Genomic DNA, 21,804 nt, shown 5'->3' with positions numbered 1-21,804 from the left:
AGAAAATTAAACCCAGAAAGGATGAATGAGAGTAAGGGGAAGTAAAACCAGATCCAAACACACTTGAAGTGATCCATAGAACAAAATATGCCATACATAACTGACAGGGCTCATGGGGATTCTATTCACTGTTTAATAACTCAAATAACATCACCTTGAATAAAGTTTTATCTTCAAAGGGCTCGCAGACAAGTTTTTCTACATTTCCACCTGTGACAAATGTAAGCACCACTACAACCATCAGCACCCAGGAGAAAAGAAAACTGAATCCAACACCACTGAAAAAGAAATAAGTCAAGTAAGTTTTTGCTTTTTAAGAACAAACTATTTATACATGGAGCAACAGTGAAGCCAACGATTAGCAGCTGTAATAGATAAAAACTGGTAGATGATTGAAATATTTTCGTTCTACAAATATGTTCCTGCCCTCTGAAACATCTTACATGTTACAGCCCTATAAAGTCTTCAGCTAAAATGCTTCTAAAATGCTGACGCTCGCACTGAGTAAGCAAACTCATCTAAGAGTTAAGAGCCATAAAAAGCAAGCAATTCTCTTTTTAAAATTCGACTCTCTAATCTTGTGCTCTCAAAAGAGTTTTAGATACATTTCAGTTACAATTTTCTCTTCAACTCAGCAGAAATGACATTAAACTGCTGCTGAGAACTTCCAAGAGCAACCCCAAACCTCCTAAAGTGATTTGAGAATGTCAAGTGTCTCCTCAGGTGGATTTTTTTTCTTTTTTCTTTCAAGCAAGTGCTCAGGTGTTCTAAAAAGCTACAAATTCCCTTTATATTTTCAATTATCCATTCCCACTTTTTGCAATTTCCAAATGGTCTTACATACAACTTCAGTAGCTATAGCACTTACCTTTAAACCAGTAGATTCAGAGGTTTTATCGTTCAGCTATGATCCTCAAGGAAAGAGCAACCCAAAAACTTCTATATTTGAGCACGTGTCCTCTCATAGTAAATGAAGCAATTGAGATGAGCCTTGTCTCCCTGGGACAGTTCAGTACATATTCTATAACCATCTCTTTGTCTCTTCTCTCTCACTCTTGGTTCCTGAGTTATAGGGTTAGTCTTGGGGGTTTTTTTTGTGTCTGACCTTGTATATGTAGGTAACCAAACAAATTCTTTTCATACATGTATCTTTCAAAATCAATAGAAACAACCTTCTATAGGTACCTTTATTTTATTTTTCATGAGTAAGTGAAACTTACGCCATAAGAAAGTTTCCTCCAGTGTTGGAGATGCAGCCTCTGGTCGTTGGAGAAGCATGTTTATCATAACCACAGGTGCCACATAACAATCCAAGATAGTAAAAGACCAGAATCAGGACCAACATGCAGCACAGAATGAGACAACCCAGCCACCTAAGGAATAAAGGCCAAAGTTCTTGGTTATTAGCATGTAAACAACATATTGGAGGTCTGCAGAATACATCCAGCAATACTGTATTCATAACTGACCCATCTGTGCTGAAACACTAGCAATAAAAAACCTCTTCTCCGACACTAGCATATATTTCGGGCCGCAACATAATCGCTGTTGGATTATAGACACCTGCTAATGAAGGGCTGGGGAAGAAACCACAGGAACAAGGCGTTCCCAACTCCAGTTACTGTAGGTAAACTGTACTGAAGTGTCAAAGCACTCCAACAGAGCAAACAATGACTCAGAGAAGGGAGATGCTCAAACAGCAATTTATTCTAGAAGCAACAGAGAAAATTATGAATGTGAACCAGACACTTATCATGAAGTACATAATCACTCTTATTGTAAGGTTTACTAATTTTTGCATAGTGTGTTAGGACTGTAATTGTAAAGAATTATACTTACGGCTGTTAAAACTGAGGCTTTCAGTGCCTGTGCTGGGATGCTTTCAATGTATGGAGCATTTAATGGAATTTGATCAAGAGAAAGATCTTGGATATGAAGTGAACTTTGATTTTTATTAACTAAGTCACATTAACAGTTCTATCTGTCCACTTATTTGGAGCATATCCATTTATTCACACATTTTATATCTCATCCTAGCCTTTTACTTTCTCCCAGTTCCCGCTGCTCTTCTTTTTCCCTTTCATTATCACTTATCCCAGCTTAATCCCTTAAGTTCCCTTTTCTCCTCCCATACCTTTGTAGAAAGCAAGCAGGAACCAGGAAAAAAAAAAAACCAAACAAACAACAGAGGAAGGATGATTGTAATGAATATGCACAGCCAATAATGAGAAAGAAAAGTATTAATGCTGGCAAGCCTATTCGTAGAAGAATATTTATTAGGAAACACAAATAATGTACCTGTAATTAAGAAAGGGATAGATAGAAAAGAATGTGGGCAAATACCAGCCTGCTGGATTCATTTGTACTTGAACTACCCACTAGGTTAGGTTTGCCAAGAACAGGTATTTTTTGGGGACACTACAACCCTATGCAGTGCCACAGACTAGGGGAAGTCTGTCTAGAAAGCTGCCTGGAGGAGAGGGACCTGGGCGTGTTGGTTGACAGTGACTGAACATGAGCCAGCAGTGTGCCCAGGTGGCCAAGAAGGCCAATGGCATCTTGGCTTGTATCAGAAACGGCGTGACCAGCAGGTCCAGGGAGGTTATTCTCCCTCTGTACTCGGCACTGGTGAGACCGCTCCTCGAATACTGTGTTCAGTTCTGGGCCCCTCAACACAAGAAAGACGTTGAGGCTCTGAAGCGAGTCCAGAGAAGAGCAATGAAGCTGGTGAGGGGGCTGGAGAACAGGCCTTACGAGGAGCGACTGAGAGAGCTGGGGTTGTTTAGCCTGGAGAAGAGGAGGCTGAGGGGAGACCTCATTGCTCTCTACAACTACCTGAAAGGAGGTTGTAGGGAGGAGGGTGATGGCCTCTTCTCCCAAGTGACAGGGGACAGGACAAGAGGGAATGGCCTCAAGCTCTGCCAGAAGAGGTTCAGGTTTGACATCAGGAAAAAATTTTTCACAGAAAGGGTCATTGGGCACTGGAACAGGCTGCCCAGGGAGGTGGTTGATTCACCTTCCCTGGAGGTGTTTAAAAGACGGGTGGACGAGGTGCTGGGGGGCATGGTTTAGTGGTTGATAGGAATTGTTGGACTTGATCCTGAGGGTCTTTTCCAACCTAGTGATTCTGTGATATGCCACGTAGATTAGATACATTGCTCCACTTTTTTGAATCTCAATACAAGATTAACAGAATGAAGCAATAGATTTATTTCATTAAATGGAATCTGAGCTTCAAGGAAAATACTGATAAACTTGCCAAATTAAGGCTTACCATTGCAATTAAGGAATAGGCTAAAGGTGAGGTCATAATTAAGGTTCTTAAAGTTCATTCTTCTACTCATTTTTATTTAACATTGCATTACAGCCATAAGTACACTTATTCTGTTGCAGTGAAACTGATTATGACACACAGATAGGAGCAATTATTGATTATAGAATCAAATGAAGTGTTAAAATGTCAGGAGAACTTTGCTGAGTTGGAGGACTAACATGACTAAAACTGGACAAATTTCAGTGGTATGAAATTAAAAGCTATATGCTTCAAAATATGAGATTATTACTCAATTGTAGGTGTCACACAAGTTTCAAACAGGAAGAATCTGGTTTTCTTAAGGTATAATAGAGCCATGCACTCACAAGGACAAGTACTACACTAGCAGGAACAATCACAGATGCACAAACATTTACAAGAATCCCTGCTGCTCAGCGTCTATGGTAGAAAGGCTATAGTAAAAAAAAGGATCAGCTTCAGTGCTTCTCCGACCCTGTCCTCTCACAACTTACCTGCAACTCAACAAAAACAACCCCTAAATAAGAAGCTGTCTTGGCATTGTGAAACAATCCATTCCTTTATACGTCACCTCTTCAGCATCTATGTAGGTACATCCTTCCTGAAAAACACCTGAAGGCCTCCAGAGAAGAAACTACCTCTTACTCTGTAGTGTAACAGCATCCTGTTGCTGATTGGCTGCAGTTTTGGCTTCTACCAAAATGCCAGGAACAAGCAGTTGTGTTACACCATCTTTGTTTTACTGTGTTCATCATAAACAGTTTAAATTGCCTTTACAGAACATTAAACATTACAAAGTATTAACAATAGGTAGCACTTCACTCCTGCCTTATTTCCTGCACATACCTGTAGAAATCGTACTGCTCTACTACTGGAAAATAATCTTGAACGTATGTTTCACTTTGTGTAAGATATATCATCAAATCTGCTAAAATCTTCTGAACAGGGAGTGTTTTTGTGAAGGTGGTAATATTTGAACCAATGGATTCCAACACGTTTTTGATATCTAAAAGAATAAACATATTGAGCTGTTACAGATTCATAGAAGAAATTTAAATTCCAAACATGCCTTATAAAATTCTATTAAGCCATTTGCCACATGTAACAAACAAGCCATGAAGACAAGCGTGAGGAAGAGACAAGCAGGCAACAAAAACGTTGGGCTTCAAAATAATACAATGGCATTTTAAAAGGCAGACTTTATTTTTAGCGTTCAGTTTAATGATGAAAGATGTGGATGTCGAGCCAGAGTTCTCGCTTTCCTTTCCTTATAATGAACGTGTCACTTTTTATGCAGCCAGTTTAAATCTTGCTTTTCATGCAATACTGCAAATGGTAACACTGAGCAAGACAATTAGCCACTAAGTTTATGAAGAAGATACAAATATATCTAAAGTCCATCCCCTGGGAATACAACACTGTGAAAGAAATTGAACTGCCTATATTGAGAATCTATAGCAGTTATTGTCAATCTTATTTAAAAAGAGGACTTAAATAAATTCATTCCAATTAGTTAGCAACACTCTTAAGATAACGATCGATTAAGCCAATTTTTTTCTCAAGTTATGAATAAACATGCTACCCTATACTTAAAGTTTAGATACATGCTATTTACATACACAAAGACATGATTAAGTCACTTATTAAAAATTTTGTGTATTTATAAGATGCAGTTTCTGTTTACTCAACCCCCTCTTTCAATTTGGAACATAACTTGAAAAGGCAGGATGTAGAACTGTAGGTTGCTATTTGGTAGTAGGCAACACCTCTCACGGGTTTTTGGCTGTATGTTTTGATGTCTACTCTTCTAGATTGAACCAGGCATCAAAATACTCTTTTAAAACTTCACAAATAAATGCAATTTTTTTCCAGTAAAACTATTTTTCAATTTGATTTGTAATTCAAACTCAGCATTTATAAAACCAAACCCCCAACAATTTATAAATAGATAAACTAAGATGGCCTGTCTGTGTTTATGCGTATCAGCAGATACTAAAAACGAATAAATCTGCACTATCTTTCCTAATGAAGAGCCTAACATCAGTTTTCTATAACTGCCTCATTTTAGGCAAGTTCACACAGTATTCTATGCTTGTACACATACTGTGTTTAATTTTGTCCAGGGGGAGGGAAAAAAAAAGAAAAACTTACAAGGAACAGCTGTTTATATAGGCAGAACAGGTCCACAATGCAAGAACAAAAATTAAAACAGATTAGTATACAAACACTATACTACATTTTATTTAATGTCAGGTGTCTGGGTACTGTTAAAGGGTAACAGTTTAAAGCCAAAGTAACAAAACAATTAAGACAGACATTTAAAATTACCCTTAAGGTGTGTTTTTACCTTTCCTTCACCATCCACTACATTTTAACACAGCAGCAGGTTCAGGTTTTTTACCATCACATTGGTAAATATGCCCTAGACACCTTGGTCAAGGAAAATTAGCTTCTCAACCACATAAAGATAATGCATCAGCATGCAGTTGGGTTCCCAAGGTTTCTCATCACCTGAGCACTAAAAAGCCTAACAAATAAAGCTTCTCTATAAAATACCATATGGTCTATTTTTAGATGTAATTTCAGGACCTCATTAAGACACAGTTGCTTTATATGCTGCTTTTTTTAAAAAAAAAAAACACCATAATTTTTAAATTTCCATTTTCAAATAATATTTGACCCAGAGAATATATTTTAATAGAAGAAAACAAAAACATCAGTAAGTGATATAAAAACACCAACATTAAACACTCAAAGTGAAAAGATAGTTGGTCTTCACCTGATAAAATGTTTCTGGTTTGATTCACCACTAAGTCTGGAGTATCATTAAATGCTGCATAGCCCTAAGAATAAGAGTTGGAAAAATTACAGTAAGTTTCCCATTATCGAATTATTTGCATTTTTTTTCCTTTTATACAAGCAGTAAAAGTATACACATGCTAAAACGTTTGTGGTAATACTATGACAAATACATTTTGATCACTGCAGTTTAGAAAAGGTCAAAGCAAAATAAGAACTCAACTATATTTCAGATTCAGTTTGCTCTCCAGGATATTCCTGGGGAAAAAAAAAATCTAAATTTAAATACACATGTATCAGTCACATTCATCTCAAACTTTACAGTGGTGTTGCCTGTCAGATCTCTTGTTATGACAAGGTTACCCACTCAGCTGACCAAGGAAAACCAGTTGACGTAATCCTTCTGAATTTCAGTAAGGCCTTTAATACTCACTTTCACAGCATCCTCCTAAACAAAATGTCCGGCATCCAGCTGGATAAACACATAATGCAGCAGGTGAACAACTGGCTGATGATTTGTGCTCAAAAGGTCATAGTGAATGGGATTATATCAGGTTGGCAACGGGTCACTAATGGGGCTCCACAGGGGTCCATCTTGGGGCCAGTAGTCATTAACACCTTCATAAATGACTTGGATGCAGGACTCAATGGTTTACTAACCAAGTTTGCTGATGACATCAAACTCGGGAGAGCAGTTGACACTCTTGAGGGCAAAGAGGCCCTGCAGAGAGATCTGGACAAATTGGAGAGCTGGGCAATTGCCCACCACGTGAAGTTTAACAAGGACAAGTGCTGAATTTTGCACCTGGGACACAGCAACCTTGGATGTACATACAGACTTGGGGGCGAGAGGCTGTAGAGCAGCCCTGTGGAAAGCGATCTGGGGGTTCTGGTCGACACCAAGTTAAACGTGAGCCAACAGTGCTCCTTGGCAGCCAATAGGGCCAACCATGTCCTGGGGTGCATCAAGCATGGCACTGCTAGACAGTCAAGGGAGGTGATTCTTCCACTCTGCTCTGTACTGGTGCGGCCCCACTTCAAGTACTGTGTGCAGTTTTGGGTATCGCACCATACAAAAGATAACAAGCTACTAGAGAGTGTCCAAAGGAGGCCATAAAGTTGGTGAAGGGTCTAGAGGGGAAGTTGTATAAGGAGCAGCTTAAGTCAGTTGGTCAGTTCAGCCTTGAGAAGACTGATGGGACACCCTGTCAGTTTACTGCTTCCTCACAAGGGAAGGTGGAGGAGCAGATGCTGATCTCTTCTCTCTGGTGGCCCATGATAGGACTTGAGGGAATGGCAGGAAGATGTGCCAGGGGAGGTTTAGGCTGAATGTTAGGAAAATGTTCTTCACTCAGAGAGGGGTGTACTGCTGGAACAGGCTCCCCAGGGTAGTAGTCACCGCACCAAGCCTGACACTATTAGAGAAGCATTTAGACAATGCACTCAGACACATGGTATGAATTTGGGGGTTGTCCTATTCAGAGATAGGAGTTGGACTCCAAGATCCTTGTGGGTCCCTTCTAACTCAGGTAATTCTATAATTCTACAAGTTACTGCATAGCAGCTGAACACCCCTCTTTGCAACTCTATACCTTCTTAATGAGAAATGCATGTTACAAATAATGAGATCCAACTGGTTCTAAAGACACTACAATGTGGTCTTCAGTGAGACAGGGAAAGAAAGGGTCTAAACTGTGAGGACCAAGCTCAGTAGCTCATCTGGACAGAAAGAAGAGGTCAGTGGCAGAAGCAGGAAGGGGTCTGAGCCCCCTGCTCGCAGCCTTTGGCTTCAGAAAGTGTCTTTTATTCCTAACAAATCTTTTCACACAGAATCACTAGGTTGGAAGAGATCCATAGGATCATCGAGTCCAACCAGTCAGATTGCTAGATTTTTAACCTGCACATACTAGGTCAGTTTTTCTAGGTGAAAATAATTGTGTTTTGCAGATAGACTTAGAAAAATAATAATAATAATCACATTAGTTCCATCACATCATATTTAAATCAAATGTTTAAATAATTTGAAAGACATATTTCAAAATAGCTGGCATAGTGGATTTTTTTTTCTTTAGTTTGAATCAAAAGAATATAGAACATGTTAGTTGACCCATGTTTCTGCCTTTTTGCTTTTTAAGGGTTATTCTTGCAAGCAAACAATTAGCAATGCATTTTTGATCTATAGTAACCTGGGGATACTAAGTAATACATTCATAGTTTTAAATAATAAGTCTTGGCCAAAAAAAATTGGAATAATAAGAAGAGATATCCAATATGAGTCAGGATGAGGCAGGAACAAGAGAATTCTGTTTGAGAAAGCCAAGGGAAAACAAATGATACATAAGTAGCCCAGTTTATTAATAGTTAACAATCCTGTCAAGAAACATACCTTTTGAACCAGACTAGAAAGGTCTATCTTAAGGACATCATTGACTTTGGCAAGCTGTGAGCTCACTCCTGGCAACTAGGAAGCAAAAAAGATTCTTGAGTCACATGAAAGTAGTATCTTGCTAATTTATTAAGTATTTCAAAGACAGAAGAAAGGGTAAAGGAACTAAAAAGATCATTGGTAGGAGAATCTTTCTAGCACGCTCCTGAAACTTTTCCTGTACAAAAGTAAAGCTTAACCTCAGCGTTTCTAGGAGGGCAGATTATTTCACTGCCTAGAGCAGCACTTTAATGTAGCTGCTCAACACACATTCTATCCTCTTCTACACGAAAGATAAGAACAGTGACTGGAATTACCCAGAAACACAGAAGAAGGCAAGGTCTCTTCTCTCACAAGTGACAGCATACACCGAGCCATTAAGTTGCAGAGATACTACTGAGCTTATTCAAGGCAATGACATCACAAGAGCGTGAAAAATATTCTCTTACCCCACTAAAATTGGCATTGATGTTCAGCTGATGTAATGAATTCCTAATGATATTGCAAGTTGAAGCAGCCTGAGCTGCAGAGCATGCAGAATCATTGAGGGTGTTGCTTAGATGCATTTTAACTTCTGTCAAGTTTGCATGAAGCCTCTCTGTTCCCTCTTGTAAAACCTCTACAGAGACGCTCACGTTTTCCAGTGCTTCCTTTGTCTCTCTAATGGCTGCAAGGATGGGAAGTTATTTAAAAAAAATTTTAGTTAGAAACTAGTCTGTAGATACAGTTATGAAGAGTCTGTAGATAGAGATACGCAGATACAGACATTTATGCACACACATAAATGCTATGATGTTCTTCACAATACTGATATAAATAGCCCAGTCTCCCTCCTAGAAAAACCCTCTAGCATAGAATTTATTGCACATAAGAACACGTGACTTATGTTTTCCTAAAACAGATAAATGCCTTTGTTCAATTTAACAGATAATGTCTTTGTTCAATGTCTTTATCAATGACCTGGATGAAGGCATCGAGTGCACCCTTAGCAAGTTTGCAGACGACACTAAGCTGGGTGGAAGTGTTGATCTGCTGGAGGGTCGGGAGGCTCTGCAAAGGGATCTGAACAGGCTGGACCGCTGGGCTGAGACCAATGGCATGAGGTTCAACAAGGCCAAATGCCGGGTCCTGCACTTGGGGCAAAACAACCCTATGAAGTGCTACAGACTAGGAGAAGTCTGGCTAGAAAGCTGCCTGGAGGAGAGGGAACTGGGGGTGTTGGTTGACAGCCGACTGAACATGAGCCAGCAGTGTGCCCAGGTGGCCAAGAAGGCCAATGGCATCTTGGCTTGTATCAGAAACGGCGTGACCAGCAGGTCCAGGGAGGTTATTCTCCCTCTGTACTCAGCACTGGTGAGACCACTCCTCGAATCCTGTGTTCAGTTCTGGGCCCCTCACCACAAGAAAGACATTGAGGCTCTGAAGCGAGTCCAGAGAAGAGCAATGAAGCTGGTGAGGGGGCTGGAGAACAGGCCTTATGAGGAGCGGCTGAGAGAGCTGGGGTTGTTTATCCTGGAGAAGAGGAGGCTGAGGGGAGACCTCATTGCTCTCTACAACTACCTGAAAGGAGGTTGTAGAGAGGAGGGTGCTGGCCTCTTCTCCCAAGTGACAGGGGACAGGACAAGAGGGAATGGCCTCAAGCTCCACCAGGGGAGATTTAGGCTGGACATGAGCAAAAAATTCTTCACAGAAAGGGTCATTGGGCACTGGAACAGGCTGCCCAGGGAGGTGGTTGAGTCACCTTCCCTGGAGGGGTTTAAGGCACGGGTGGACGAGGTGCTAAGGGGCATGGTTTAGTGTTTGATAGGAATGGTTGGACTTGATGATCCGGTGGGTCTCTTAAAACCTGGTTATTCTATGATTCTATTCTATGAATGCTCTCCAGATTACTCTTTTCTATTCTTTCCTTATCCAGCAGTTTCCGTAAAGAACTTCAAAGTTTGGTCATTAGAAATTAAAAGAAAGTCCATATCCACAAAACAGTATTTTGAGTATTCTGTTTATAATCCAAATCACAAATTATGTAGCTGCAAGATGAAAGGGAAAGAGATTGTATCGCATTCAATGACTGTTCAACACTGTCTGGCTTTTAATTTCCTCTCAATCACACCAAACAAACAAACAAAAACACTGAACAGGTGTTTAGTAAACAAAAACCACACAGATACAACTAAAAATACACAAGTTACAAAAATAAACTGCACTTCACACAACACAAGGTTTTATTGGATTTTTTACCTTTGATAGCCCTTTCCACTTTGACTTCAAGACAAAAAAGCAAAATAAAGCAAAAAGGGAGAGTGATGACGAGTGAATGAGAAAGAATTCATGGGTAAAAAAACCAAAGTGACTCAGGTACATGGATACCTTTCCCTTCACTCTATAAGCTGTACCTGACACCTGTAAAAACCCTTAAGTAGAAAAAATAATAAAGGAACATTTTCTTTAAAGGGAGACAGAACTAAGCGTGAGCAATGCTAAACTCAAAGATATGATGAAGTCATGATGGTTAGCACCCCTGTAATAGGCTTGGCAGTTTACAGGATGGGGTCACTGCATGTTCATTCTGTGATTTGTTGAAGAGGAACCTGTAAAGACCTATGGACAGCTCTTAATGCACCATTTCCCCAATCTCCCTTATATTCAATGGGAAGGGACAACTACCTGGAACAGGAAATTCAGACTTTCTCTCTCTTCAATGACTGATTAAACTAGGTATCAACAGCGGCATACAAGTCTTGATTTAGTTTTTAACTATATTTATAATCCTTAAAATATCTGAAATCCTCAGTTTAAAAGAAATACGAAGGCATGTAGAAAAATGTTAAGTTGAATCCTGGTACTGCTTAAAGCCATCCCATGCTGCACACTAGAAAGATGATACCTATCTTACCATGGCAACAAAACATTAATACAACACTATGTACATCTTTACCTCCTGCCATCGTCAGAGCTGCATCAAGCGCGGGACGTACTTCTTTTCCCAGCTGTTCTTGAACCCTACTTCCAAGCAAAGGTCCAACATCTGTAGCATGGAGAGGTAAAAAAAACATTACACACTAGTTCAGTTTAAACTATCTTTTAGAATAGGTGCTGTCAGACTCTTACTTAGCAATATATACATATATAATTAAAATTCCTCTAAGGTCTGACAGTCAGAACTTAGTGACAGAAGACAACACAAGAACACAGTTCTTCTTTAGCTATCTATAAGCCTATAAATGAAAGCAGTAAACCAAAATATGGTGAAGAATATTCACTAGCACTTGATCAAACACGTAACATTTCAACAAAATCCAAAATATTTATTTACTTCCATTTACTACTTTTTTGGAAACAAATTTCTTTTCCACAATCTATCTCAAAGGGGTCCAACATCTAGACAGGAATTTTGTGGCACATTCTTTCAGTATCTCACGGTTTGGTTGTGCAAGAGAAACTGGAAACCGGATTCTTTTCCTTTTTCCTGTTCCTCGTGTAACCAGCAACATCAAGGTCACCCACAACCCAGACCTGCCAGCCACCTCTGCTGAAATCCCTTAAGCGTGTTAAGCGTGTGTCTCCAGTCCCTTCCCCTCACGCAGTGCATTCAGCACTGATGCTCACAGCGTTGGCTTTATGCTTACACACTGCTATCCCCACATCCAAACCCTCCTGTCTCACTGTACATAAACAGAAGTAAAGCTCAGTTCAGCAAGCAGACAGACAAATGCCAAGCAGATTTTGCTGCAGCATCTCAATGTAATACATCCTTTAGTTAGTCTCTGGGTTCCCTGCATTTTTCAGGTCACAGTAAACAGCTTTTTGAGATTTTTGCTGTTGATAAGATGGGAATACTGTATGGTACAGAAGCACCCGTTACCATCAGCACTGTCACATCTGACTTGGGATGAGAATTTTTATCAAGCAGAAAACAGTTCTGAGCATTTCCTTAGGGTGGGTAAACTGAACTCATTTACATTTCTCTTGAGGTTTGTGCTACTGTTGATTCCCTTAGAATGAAATCCTTTTGTCCCCAGGTGTCACACACTTAATGCTCGTATTTCAAGAAAATAGAAGCTATCTTTATTTATTGATGAGCGCTCTTATCACAGATCCAGTCAGGGTCCTGTTAACATATTAAATTGGCATTGAGCACAAATAAATATTTAATTTGAAATTTCAGTTAGGAGTGCTTGGGAAGCTACAAGCTAGTACTTGAAATGCAGATGTCAATTTATTATTATTATTTTTATTAAATTAAAGATGACACACTTTTTTTAGACAACAGCGTTCCCGACTAGAATTAAGTCAGGAGATTACTACTACTTTTGCAACCAGTGTGCTATAGTAGCCTCATACAGACAAGACACATTGACCTCAGAGTATACCAAGTTAGTTGCATTGAAAACCACCTTTGAAATACTTTTTTAACCTAGGCAGAACAATAGATTCTGGGCATGATAAGTTGCTTAATTATAAGTGGCTGCCACAGTTGCACAATTTGATCCTACCAATGATCCTGTTTAAAATCAGTTTTGGTATTTCTGTATTTCACTTCAGTTTGAAATGCAGACCAGTACACATTTATTATTATTTACTAACTATGCACACTAATTGGCACTGAATATGGTCAGCCCTTGCTATTAGTGGCTTTGGAAAGTGATGCTTAAATTTAAAAAAAAAAAAAAAAAAAAAAAGAGAGAGTGGTTTGGTTGTTCCTGTTTACTGAAAGCTTTAAAAGGTGATGCCTTGTATTGTAACTGTGCTGAAGGGGAAAGTGCAGCAGTTGTATTTCAAGTTTTATCTCTTGCTTTTCAACTGCTCATTTTGAAATGGCAAATACATTAAGCAGCTTTAGAAAGAAGATAAGCTTATGCCTCAAATTCTATCTGAGTAGAGGACAAAGCTATAACAACAGCAATAAATAAATACAGAGATCACTCATTCATTGGAACCATCAAAACAGCTAGGAATTCTTTCCTTAATATTTGGCTCCACAGTTAAAAAATGAGTAATATCCTTAAAAAGCATTAGGTATTACTGGTTACTGAAAATAAGATATTAGCCTAACTTATTGTACGAGCAATTTAATAAATGACTTTTACTTCAGGAAATATTATGTATTACACAAGTTCTATTTTATGTGAAAATCATTTTGGATTTTGGTCTCAATTAGCACTCAGAACAGCACTTCCGTGTGAAAACAATATTCACATAAATGAAATTTCACTTTGCACTATGAGCTATTTACGCTATCTGATTGAAGTCTTTAAATACATATTGCTAACCCCCCTAAACCAAAGTACTTACTATTTAGGTCAGAGAGTGCTTTATCCTTAGTTGTGTTGTACTGGCTCACCAAGTAGTCAATTTGCTGAGAAGATGATAAAAAAATCTATTAAAATAACTGGAAAAAAAGTAATGCTTTTAAATGATGAGTCAAACTGCCACTTTGGAACAAACAAAATATTTGTACAGTCCCCCAAATCCTGGCTTACTAATATTTTCAGTTAATAAAGTATTTTAAAACGTTGCCTGGAAGAAGTGCATGTAATAAAAGATGTATTTAATTGGGAAATCTATTTAATTGGAACACCTATGGGGTAAATAATTCAGCTTAAAAGTATTAAGTAGCAGGAACTGTGGCCTTATGAAAGCTTCAAGTCAGGCAGGCCCATAAGACTCTCATGTTTTTCATCTCTATTATTTCACTGTTATAGTGACATTCACTGTTCTAGTTCCTCCTTCAGGGAGACATATGCGACAAGTCAATGGGGTGGTAATTTTGAAGCAATTCACCAACCAGACTGGCTTGTATCTGGGCAGCCTCTCAAGAGCTCTTAATGCAAACGGTTTTCCTTACCCCTAGGCGGATTCAGCCCCATCACATCTTGGGCTCTGTCAAGACACCCTAACAATATAAACCAGCACCTTTGTTATCACCAGACCTTGGGTTTGGAAAAAAAAGCTGTCAAAGAAACATCCCAAGCTGAAATCTTACCACGCTAATTTTGAAAAGACATTAAATATCCTTCATTGATTTCTGCATGTTTAAAATCCTACTCTAATTGAGCTGAAGTAATGCAAGGGTTAATGCACTTGACAAATGGAGTTCCAATTTTTAACATGACTCAAACATGTACCAAAGTGCATCTGGCTTGTAGTCTCAAACTTTCTGTGAAGTAAAGAAAAAAATAACAGACCAAAACCCACCCTCAAACTAACCTATCCACCACACAGCAGTGGATGCATTTAAATGATGAAGTATGAGGCAGCCCTGCTTTTTCCAAAGAAGGAGAAAAAAAATTCAGAGTTTCTTACTTAGGAGGCTGTAGGCATATTTTTGTTTGTTTTGTCTTCCTAGGCTAATCTGAGAACTAAAATCTTGAAGGGCTACAATTCACAGACAAAAGGTGATTCTGTATAAGTAATAGCGTTATTGCTCAGTACACATCATTTGCAAATCTTCTGTGACATAAACTCTTAACATGCGACTTCTTTTTGCAAATCCTCTTATATGTTGTACACCTCATACTGATGAGTCAAGGACATTAGTTAGGATTTCAGAGCTTTATAGCCAATTAGTTGGATTCTACAATTTTTTCAAGAAGCTGAAGTCCTCCTGTCCTCAAGAAATTCTTACAAATGTGCAAGTAAACTTGATACTCAGGTTCTTTGTCTGTCAAAAGGACCTAGAAGATATATCTGATCATTAAGTGCCATCAAGTCTAAAAAAGCAAAAATAAATAGTCCTGCACAGAAACTAAAACCTGCTACCTAAGCCAGAGTTTGAAGAACTGCTGGCACAAATGTTCAAGTCTTGACACTTGTAAATTCAAAACATGTAGGTATTTTTATTAACTTTTTAGCTAGTGTCTATTTTTTTCTCTTTTAAGATAGCTATTTATATGTAACAGATTTTCTACTCTGATGTTTTCAGTTGTCAGCACCCAGTGCACTGTGAAGGGGAATCTAGTGCTTTCTATTGCAGTGGGATTACATCTTTCTGTGCTGCGAGTCAGCTCCAGACTGACAAAAGCACACGGTTTTCATGACAGATTGTTGGCGTGACCTCCCCTTCCTGCCATATAACTCCTCCAGTGGATTGTCACACCGCCGTGCACAAATGAATAATGGTATGGTGAACAACTCCAGCTATGGAAACATTTACTGGCATTCCTCACTTCTCCTGTTCCCATACAGTCCTGTCAGCAGAAAAACAGCTCATAGGTAATGGAAGCCCAGGGTTACTGGAACTGGGATGCTACCACACTGACACTGAATTTTTGAATCCCACATAACTGTGTGATTTCCACCTATTTATAATTTATCAGTCACGCAGAAATAAAACAGATTAATTACATTAAACTTAATTAAAATTAATGAAAGCCAATAGGACTGTCACACTTCTTTCCCTTCCAATCCATAAAGTACGGAAATTTGTACATACAAAGGTTTACAAGGCTTCCTTATTAGCACTTCTTTTCTTTTTTCAGTGCAAAGACAGACAGCCAAAGGACTGCTTGCAGATGTAAAGGAAAGTTTGAAAGTATAATCCTGTTCAGTATGGCACAGTATAACACTGATTTAAAGGAAAAAAACAGTTAAAAATACTTCTGGAAAAGACTTCATTGTAGCTCAGTCCCAGAGCACACAAAAGTAAGTCCAAATACAAGGAAACAGGAAAAAGCAACAAAGAATCCAAGTTTTCATGGAATAGCTCTTTTTAACAATATTCCTTCTAAAACAATGTTTCCCCAAATAATTCACCTTCTGCTAGCAATCTATGCTAGTCCAGAAGGAGGAAAAGAGCCTACAAGCATCAGCACAGCATACTCCTTGAGTACAGCTCCAAAGTTGCTCAAAGAATGCTGACCCATCAGGATAACTCCCAAATATTTACTGCTACGTGAAAACATCTTACCTTGCATCCTTTATTCGACTTTGTGAGACTGACACACAAAGAATAAACAAAATACTGTGTGTTTTACATCAAATGGAAAGAAACAATTGCTTTCTGCAGTACTTCTTTACACCTCTTTCCTCCCACCCCCACCTCCCATAAAGAAAAAAATTCTTTACCGCTGGAGTGTCATTAAGGAAAGTTTTCAGATCTTTAAAGTTACTGTTAACCAGTTTCTTTGCTCCTCTGACTTGGTTAGTTAAATGCTGGTTGGCAGCATACGCGCAGAGCACTCCAACACTACAAAAAAATACAGATGATAGAAATTTCTTTATTACCATAAATTCACATTCTGTCGTAAAATGGAACAAAAAAATTACAGGAAACAAAAGTCAATATTATCAAAATAAAGGTCTCCATAAATTTACACACATCTTCTTACTACCAGTTCTAACACATACCACAAGGCGGAGTAGAGGAACTAGCCATGAGGGCAAATACTGTACTACTAATTCAAAAAGAGAAGGGGAAAAGTGATGTTAACCTGAAGTCTTCAGAAGTTATTAACATACAGCTACTTATCCATTTGAACAGAAACTGTCAGAAAATGTGTATAGCCTAGGTAAATGGTATGAAACTTAGAAATGTTAGGCTTTTACAAGTATCATTAACCTTGACACAGCTACAAGGAAGTGCTCATAAAATAACTGTAAAAAGGAATATTTTGCATTTGCAAACTTCAGCAACACTTACTCAGAATGGCCCAATTTACATAATTGTATGGAATTTTTAAAAGCAGAAGAATGGTCCCTATTAATGCTAAAATAATATAAAAGCATTTCCTGACAGAAAAATAAAAGGTGGAAAGTGAGCTAGACTACAGTCAGCACTGCTGCTGATTATTTCCTATTTGATCATTCCCCACTGTAAAATTCTAATTACAGCACAGCAGATCTGAACAAACAGTAAGTGAAAAGGCTATTAAAAGTCCCATTAGAGGCTTCGAAAGCTCTCTTAGCATGCATGATCCTTAGTCTTCTGTTTACTTTAGGTGTAAAATAGACTTAAAAAAGAAGGATTATTTTTGTTTTCAGACATCTCATATTCACAACAGCTAATCTCTCAAACAAGCACCAGAAAAATCAAGTAATAGCCTCAAAAGTAGGCTGCCTACAAATCCACTTTATGGATTAAGTACTAACTATCTGCAGATTTAGCCAACACACAGCAACAGATCCACTGAACACAGGCGTGATACATCCTCAAAGGGCAAAAGCTGTGTAGAGGCTGCCAGGTGCATTACAGGCAATCCATGGACGGCACATTCACAGAATCACTAGGTTGGAAAAGACCCACTGGATGATCATTGAGTCCAACCATTCCCATCAATATTCATTCAGTCTCTTAACAGTTCAATACTGGAGAGACAGTAACCTGAAAGGCCTTTACAATGTCCAAATGACTGGAGAAGGGAGTCACTAATACAAACTGTACTGTACTCCTCCCAGACTGTCAAACGTCCTGAGTTGGGATGTCAAGGTGACCTAAATAATATTTTCAAAGAAGCCTTAAGAGAAAACCCTTACCAGTCTCCCTGCTGGGCAAAATACATACGGCAGGTCTAATTCTTGTTCCAAACAATGTATGTTCAAAGGAAGCCATAATACAGCAACAAAAGTGAGAAATGAGATAGCAGAGAGCAAATGGGTAACTTGAATAACATGATTTGCAGATCGTGGCCAAGGTGATCCCAGCAAGATGGGAGCAAGCACCCTGATGATGCTCATTTCCTCTAAGCAGTGATCCAAAACCAAATAATCATCTTTACTTTGACTTTCTTATTTTAGCTTTCCCAAACAAGGTAAAGGCACATTCTCCCAGTAAAACTTGTCTCCAGAACAAGAATTTTTGCTACTCTGACAAGTCCTCCATCAGAAAATTCTGTTTTCAGAGCACGATACAGAGACAAATGGCAAGACTATACACTATGGGTCCTGGTCTATCAGGATTGCCTCACTAACATTTTTGTCAATATCCAAAAAAATTCAGAACAAGATGACAGTTTGACATAAAGATGTTGCCTCTCTACCCAAAATTTCACAGCAATGTCATCAAAACTATTAATAACCTTCCCAGAAGTCACCAATGAATGAAGGGACACTAACATTTATCTTCATACTTAACTAACAGCGACTGGCACACTTATTTCACCATGACCAGCACTCAAGCAGCCTTTTATCACAAGCTGCCACCCATGGAATGAGAACTCAGAATACACTAAATACCAAGAAACTAAGCAACTTTCAACATAAGCAGAAGTAAGCAGTTTCATTTTGGACACTGGCAATATGTTACTTCTTATCACTTTACAGTGATGGCAATTGTCTTTAAAACTTTTTTTTTTTTTTAAATCAGAAGGCAAACCACCTCAAGCTGTCAGGAAAAGTAAACATTTTTATTATCACTGAGGTTTGGAGTTTGTAATAACATCCTTGTTCTTTGGACAGCCAGTATTTTTACGTCCTTTCAAGGTTACACTCACAGAGCAGAAAGGTCAATTGGAAGCTAACAAAACAGTACTTTGTAAGACTCGAGCATGATCATTTTTCTCGTCAGTCTCCTAAATGGAAGGAGTGGGAGGAAACAAGATAGTGGAGATGCTTTAAGCAGACAAGGTACTTAAAACAATTGCAACTGCACTCTAAATGTAACTAAACAAATACCTAACATTAGAATGGAAAAAAAAAAATCTATTATATAACTGAGCCTTGAGTCAACATTCAATAAGAAGCTACAAGGACAGAGACATAATGCAGGAATAAAAAGGACAAGCCTTTTCTGTAACACATTAAAGAAATGTTTAAACAGTCTTTCTGGGAGTCAGATATTCCATATTCAATTTCTTGTCAGGTTTCACAGACTGATATAAATGTCACTAATGCAGCTGCAAGAGGGGACCCAAGCTTTTCCTTTAGCTGTGCTTGCAAAAAAAAAAATTCAACTCAGAACAGAAACCCTGAACAGATTTACATGCTGGGGAAATGCCATCTTCCTCACTACTACCTAATGAATTTAAGAATATAATAGGCTAAAGAATTCTGTACCCACTTTTTCACCAGTGCTCTCAGATGATGTTGATTTCCAGGTTCTCAACACATATTACCAATCTCATAAAGCCAAGGGGCTTTCTAAGATGCCTGCATTAGGTACTTGCCAAGGTACCAAGCATCGATCCCATCCTTCAGACTTGGCTTTCTCTTGCTTCATACACAATAACTCAAGTTCTTTCTTGAAGTTGTGGATAACACAAGTTAACTTGGAAGGACGGAAAACAACGTATTTTTCTGTTGAATAGCAGGACACTTTCTATCTATTACACTTGGTACTGCAATGAATGCTTTCTTAAAAATCAAATGTCCCTTCCTTGTCTTTACAACGTAGAATTAGTGAAATTATATTTCTTTCCCAGAGAAAATACGTGTTTGTCTAAGCTTGTATATGACTAGGAAATAAGATGAAAGAGCAGTGCTCTGTCCCTATACTCTCAGTTAATCTTTGAAGAAAAATACATAATTGTTTTAATGATAAATTTGGAATATCAGACCTACTCAGCTACTTATCTGACATAGTATTTCTACATCCCATGATCTTTGGCAATAGAATCCTTCTTTGTAAAACAGCATTCTTGTATAAAACCTGTGAATTACCAAACCCACCATAAATATACGTATTTCTGACTCATCTACCAAAAGAAATATATCAAACACAAAATGCACCTCTTGGAAAAGACACATTTAAGGCCTATTCATTTTTAAGATAAACAATTGTGCACACAACAATCACAAGACTTCTAACTTGCTTCTTATATCTGTCCTGGAGGAGAACATACCTCTCACATACGTCTCACATTCCAAGAGCACATCTAGGCAGAACTTCTTTTAAAAAAAAAATCTTAAAAGATCATCTGTCATCTTTGTGTTTCCTTTAGATATTATTCCAGTAAGCTCAGTATTAAAACCTCATCCGAATTATCAGAACACCGTATCAGTGGAAAAGTGAGAAGAAATAACATTCCTCATAAGTAAAATCTACTAGCTGAAATCTTGTAAAATCTGCAATAACAGCATATATGTCAGCGTGAACTTGCGTGCTGACACATAGAAAAGCCATCCCCGTAAGAGAGTTCAAGAATTGTTGCCTATGTGCACACAATCTACTGTAATATCCTTGTTGACCACCTTTCCCCTACTAATACTTTCTATTATGCATTTGACACATCGGTCCCAGCCAAAGAAAGATAATTTGGACCCCTCTTTCTATACCAAGGACTGAAAAGAAAAACAAACTGTCCATGTTTCCTGCTCTTCAAAGTTCTGATCTGATGACAGAGAGAATCCCAGAACAGCTAGCACTACAAGAGAGATGGAAAGAACGCAAAATGCGCTTAGATAGCATGTCCTGAAGAAGTCCATCACCTAGAAATCCTTTCCACTCCCTCCAGCAACTGTCCACATGTACATTCCACTGCTTTAAAGACCCTCCAAAGCTCCACTGGCAGAGATCTGGGTCCAGGGTACTCTGATGGATGTGCCTTGCTAAATGCATCTTCTAAAACAGCACAGCACCTCGTGACTGAAATGCCGGAGACTCCTTAATTTGGCAGTGGTTTGTGAGACATTCCCAAGAGCGCTCAGTGCTGCATGAATTTTAAACAAGTTTGTTTGACAATAAGAGGACTCACCTTGATGATTTCATGGAACATCTTGTAACTCTGTATTAGTGGAGATCATTCGAGCTTTTGGTTCTTATGGCTCTGCCTGTAAGTAGCCATAAGCATTTTACTTGCACAGGACTAAACTCTTATGATTGTAGCCACAAACTTGCATATGCAGCTGTGGCACAGTGCTTGAGATGTGTGGTCTTGAGAACAACTACTACAGGTCAGTCTTCCACCTACGCTGAAATTGCATAGTAACTTGGGAGAAAAGTAGAGAATAAACCCACAAGACAACTTAGTCTGAGTACAGTATAAGAACCAGAGAAACAGTTATAAGCAAATCTCAGGCTTTCTCCAGTTTTTTCTTCTGGGGCATTGGCTAACAAGACTATCCTTTTCTGTTTCAGCATAGCAGTAAGCAAGCTGACGCGGGCTCAAACAGATCCGGACACAGCACCTTCTCTTCCCTTGAGAAAGGCAATCCAGAAAGGGCAGCAAAATCCTGCTTTGTGCAGAGGCGTACTGGAGCCCTGAGCACTCAGTCAGGCTGAGGTCACTCATATTAGCCCTGTAAAGTCCTATCTTGCCTTGTGCAGCACTCGCAGCATTAGAGACTTAGACGAGGAGTCATAGGAGATTATCTCCACCTGTGGAAAGCTGCAGACAACTGGATGCAGTCTGGCCAA

General features: G+C 38.8%; 1 protein-coding gene across 9 annotated transcripts in view; it reads right to left on the bottom strand.

Annotated features, from left to right (window-relative positions):
• The window catches only part of PROM1 (prominin 1), a 57,296-nt gene that overhangs the window by 14,383 nt on the left and 21,109 nt on the right, over positions 1-21,804 (bottom strand). For 5 of the 9 annotated variants that reach the window (XM_069856281.1, XM_069856283.1, XM_069856284.1 and 2 more), the window contains 9 exons: positions 16,581-16,701; positions 13,809-13,872; positions 11,452-11,541; positions 8,966-9,183; positions 8,478-8,552; positions 6,072-6,135; positions 4,139-4,298; positions 1,221-1,373; positions 155-278 (listed from right to left, as the gene is read on the bottom strand). In XM_069856281.1, the coding sequence (XP_069712382.1) occupies positions 155-278; positions 1,221-1,373; positions 4,139-4,298; positions 6,072-6,135; positions 8,478-8,552; positions 8,966-9,183; positions 11,452-11,541; positions 13,809-13,872; positions 16,581-16,701 (1,069 nt within the window). Of the gene's footprint in view, positions 1-154; positions 279-1,220; positions 1,374-4,138; positions 4,299-6,071; positions 6,136-8,477; positions 8,553-8,965; positions 9,184-10,754; positions 10,779-11,451; positions 11,542-13,808; positions 13,873-16,580; positions 16,702-21,804 lie in introns of all 9 variants that reach the window. The other 4 variants (XM_069856278.1, XM_069856279.1, XM_069856280.1 and 1 more) reach the window with 1 other exon arrangement.

Source organism: Phaenicophaeus curvirostris, chromosome 4 (assembly GCF_032191515.1).
Source record: "Phaenicophaeus curvirostris isolate KB17595 chromosome 4, BPBGC_Pcur_1.0, whole genome shotgun sequence".
NCBI classification, from domain to species: domain Eukaryota; kingdom Metazoa; phylum Chordata; class Aves; order Cuculiformes; family Cuculidae; genus Phaenicophaeus; species Phaenicophaeus curvirostris.
The sequence above is the reverse complement of the archived record's forward strand: the minus strand, read 5'-3'. Positions and strand labels throughout refer to the sequence as shown.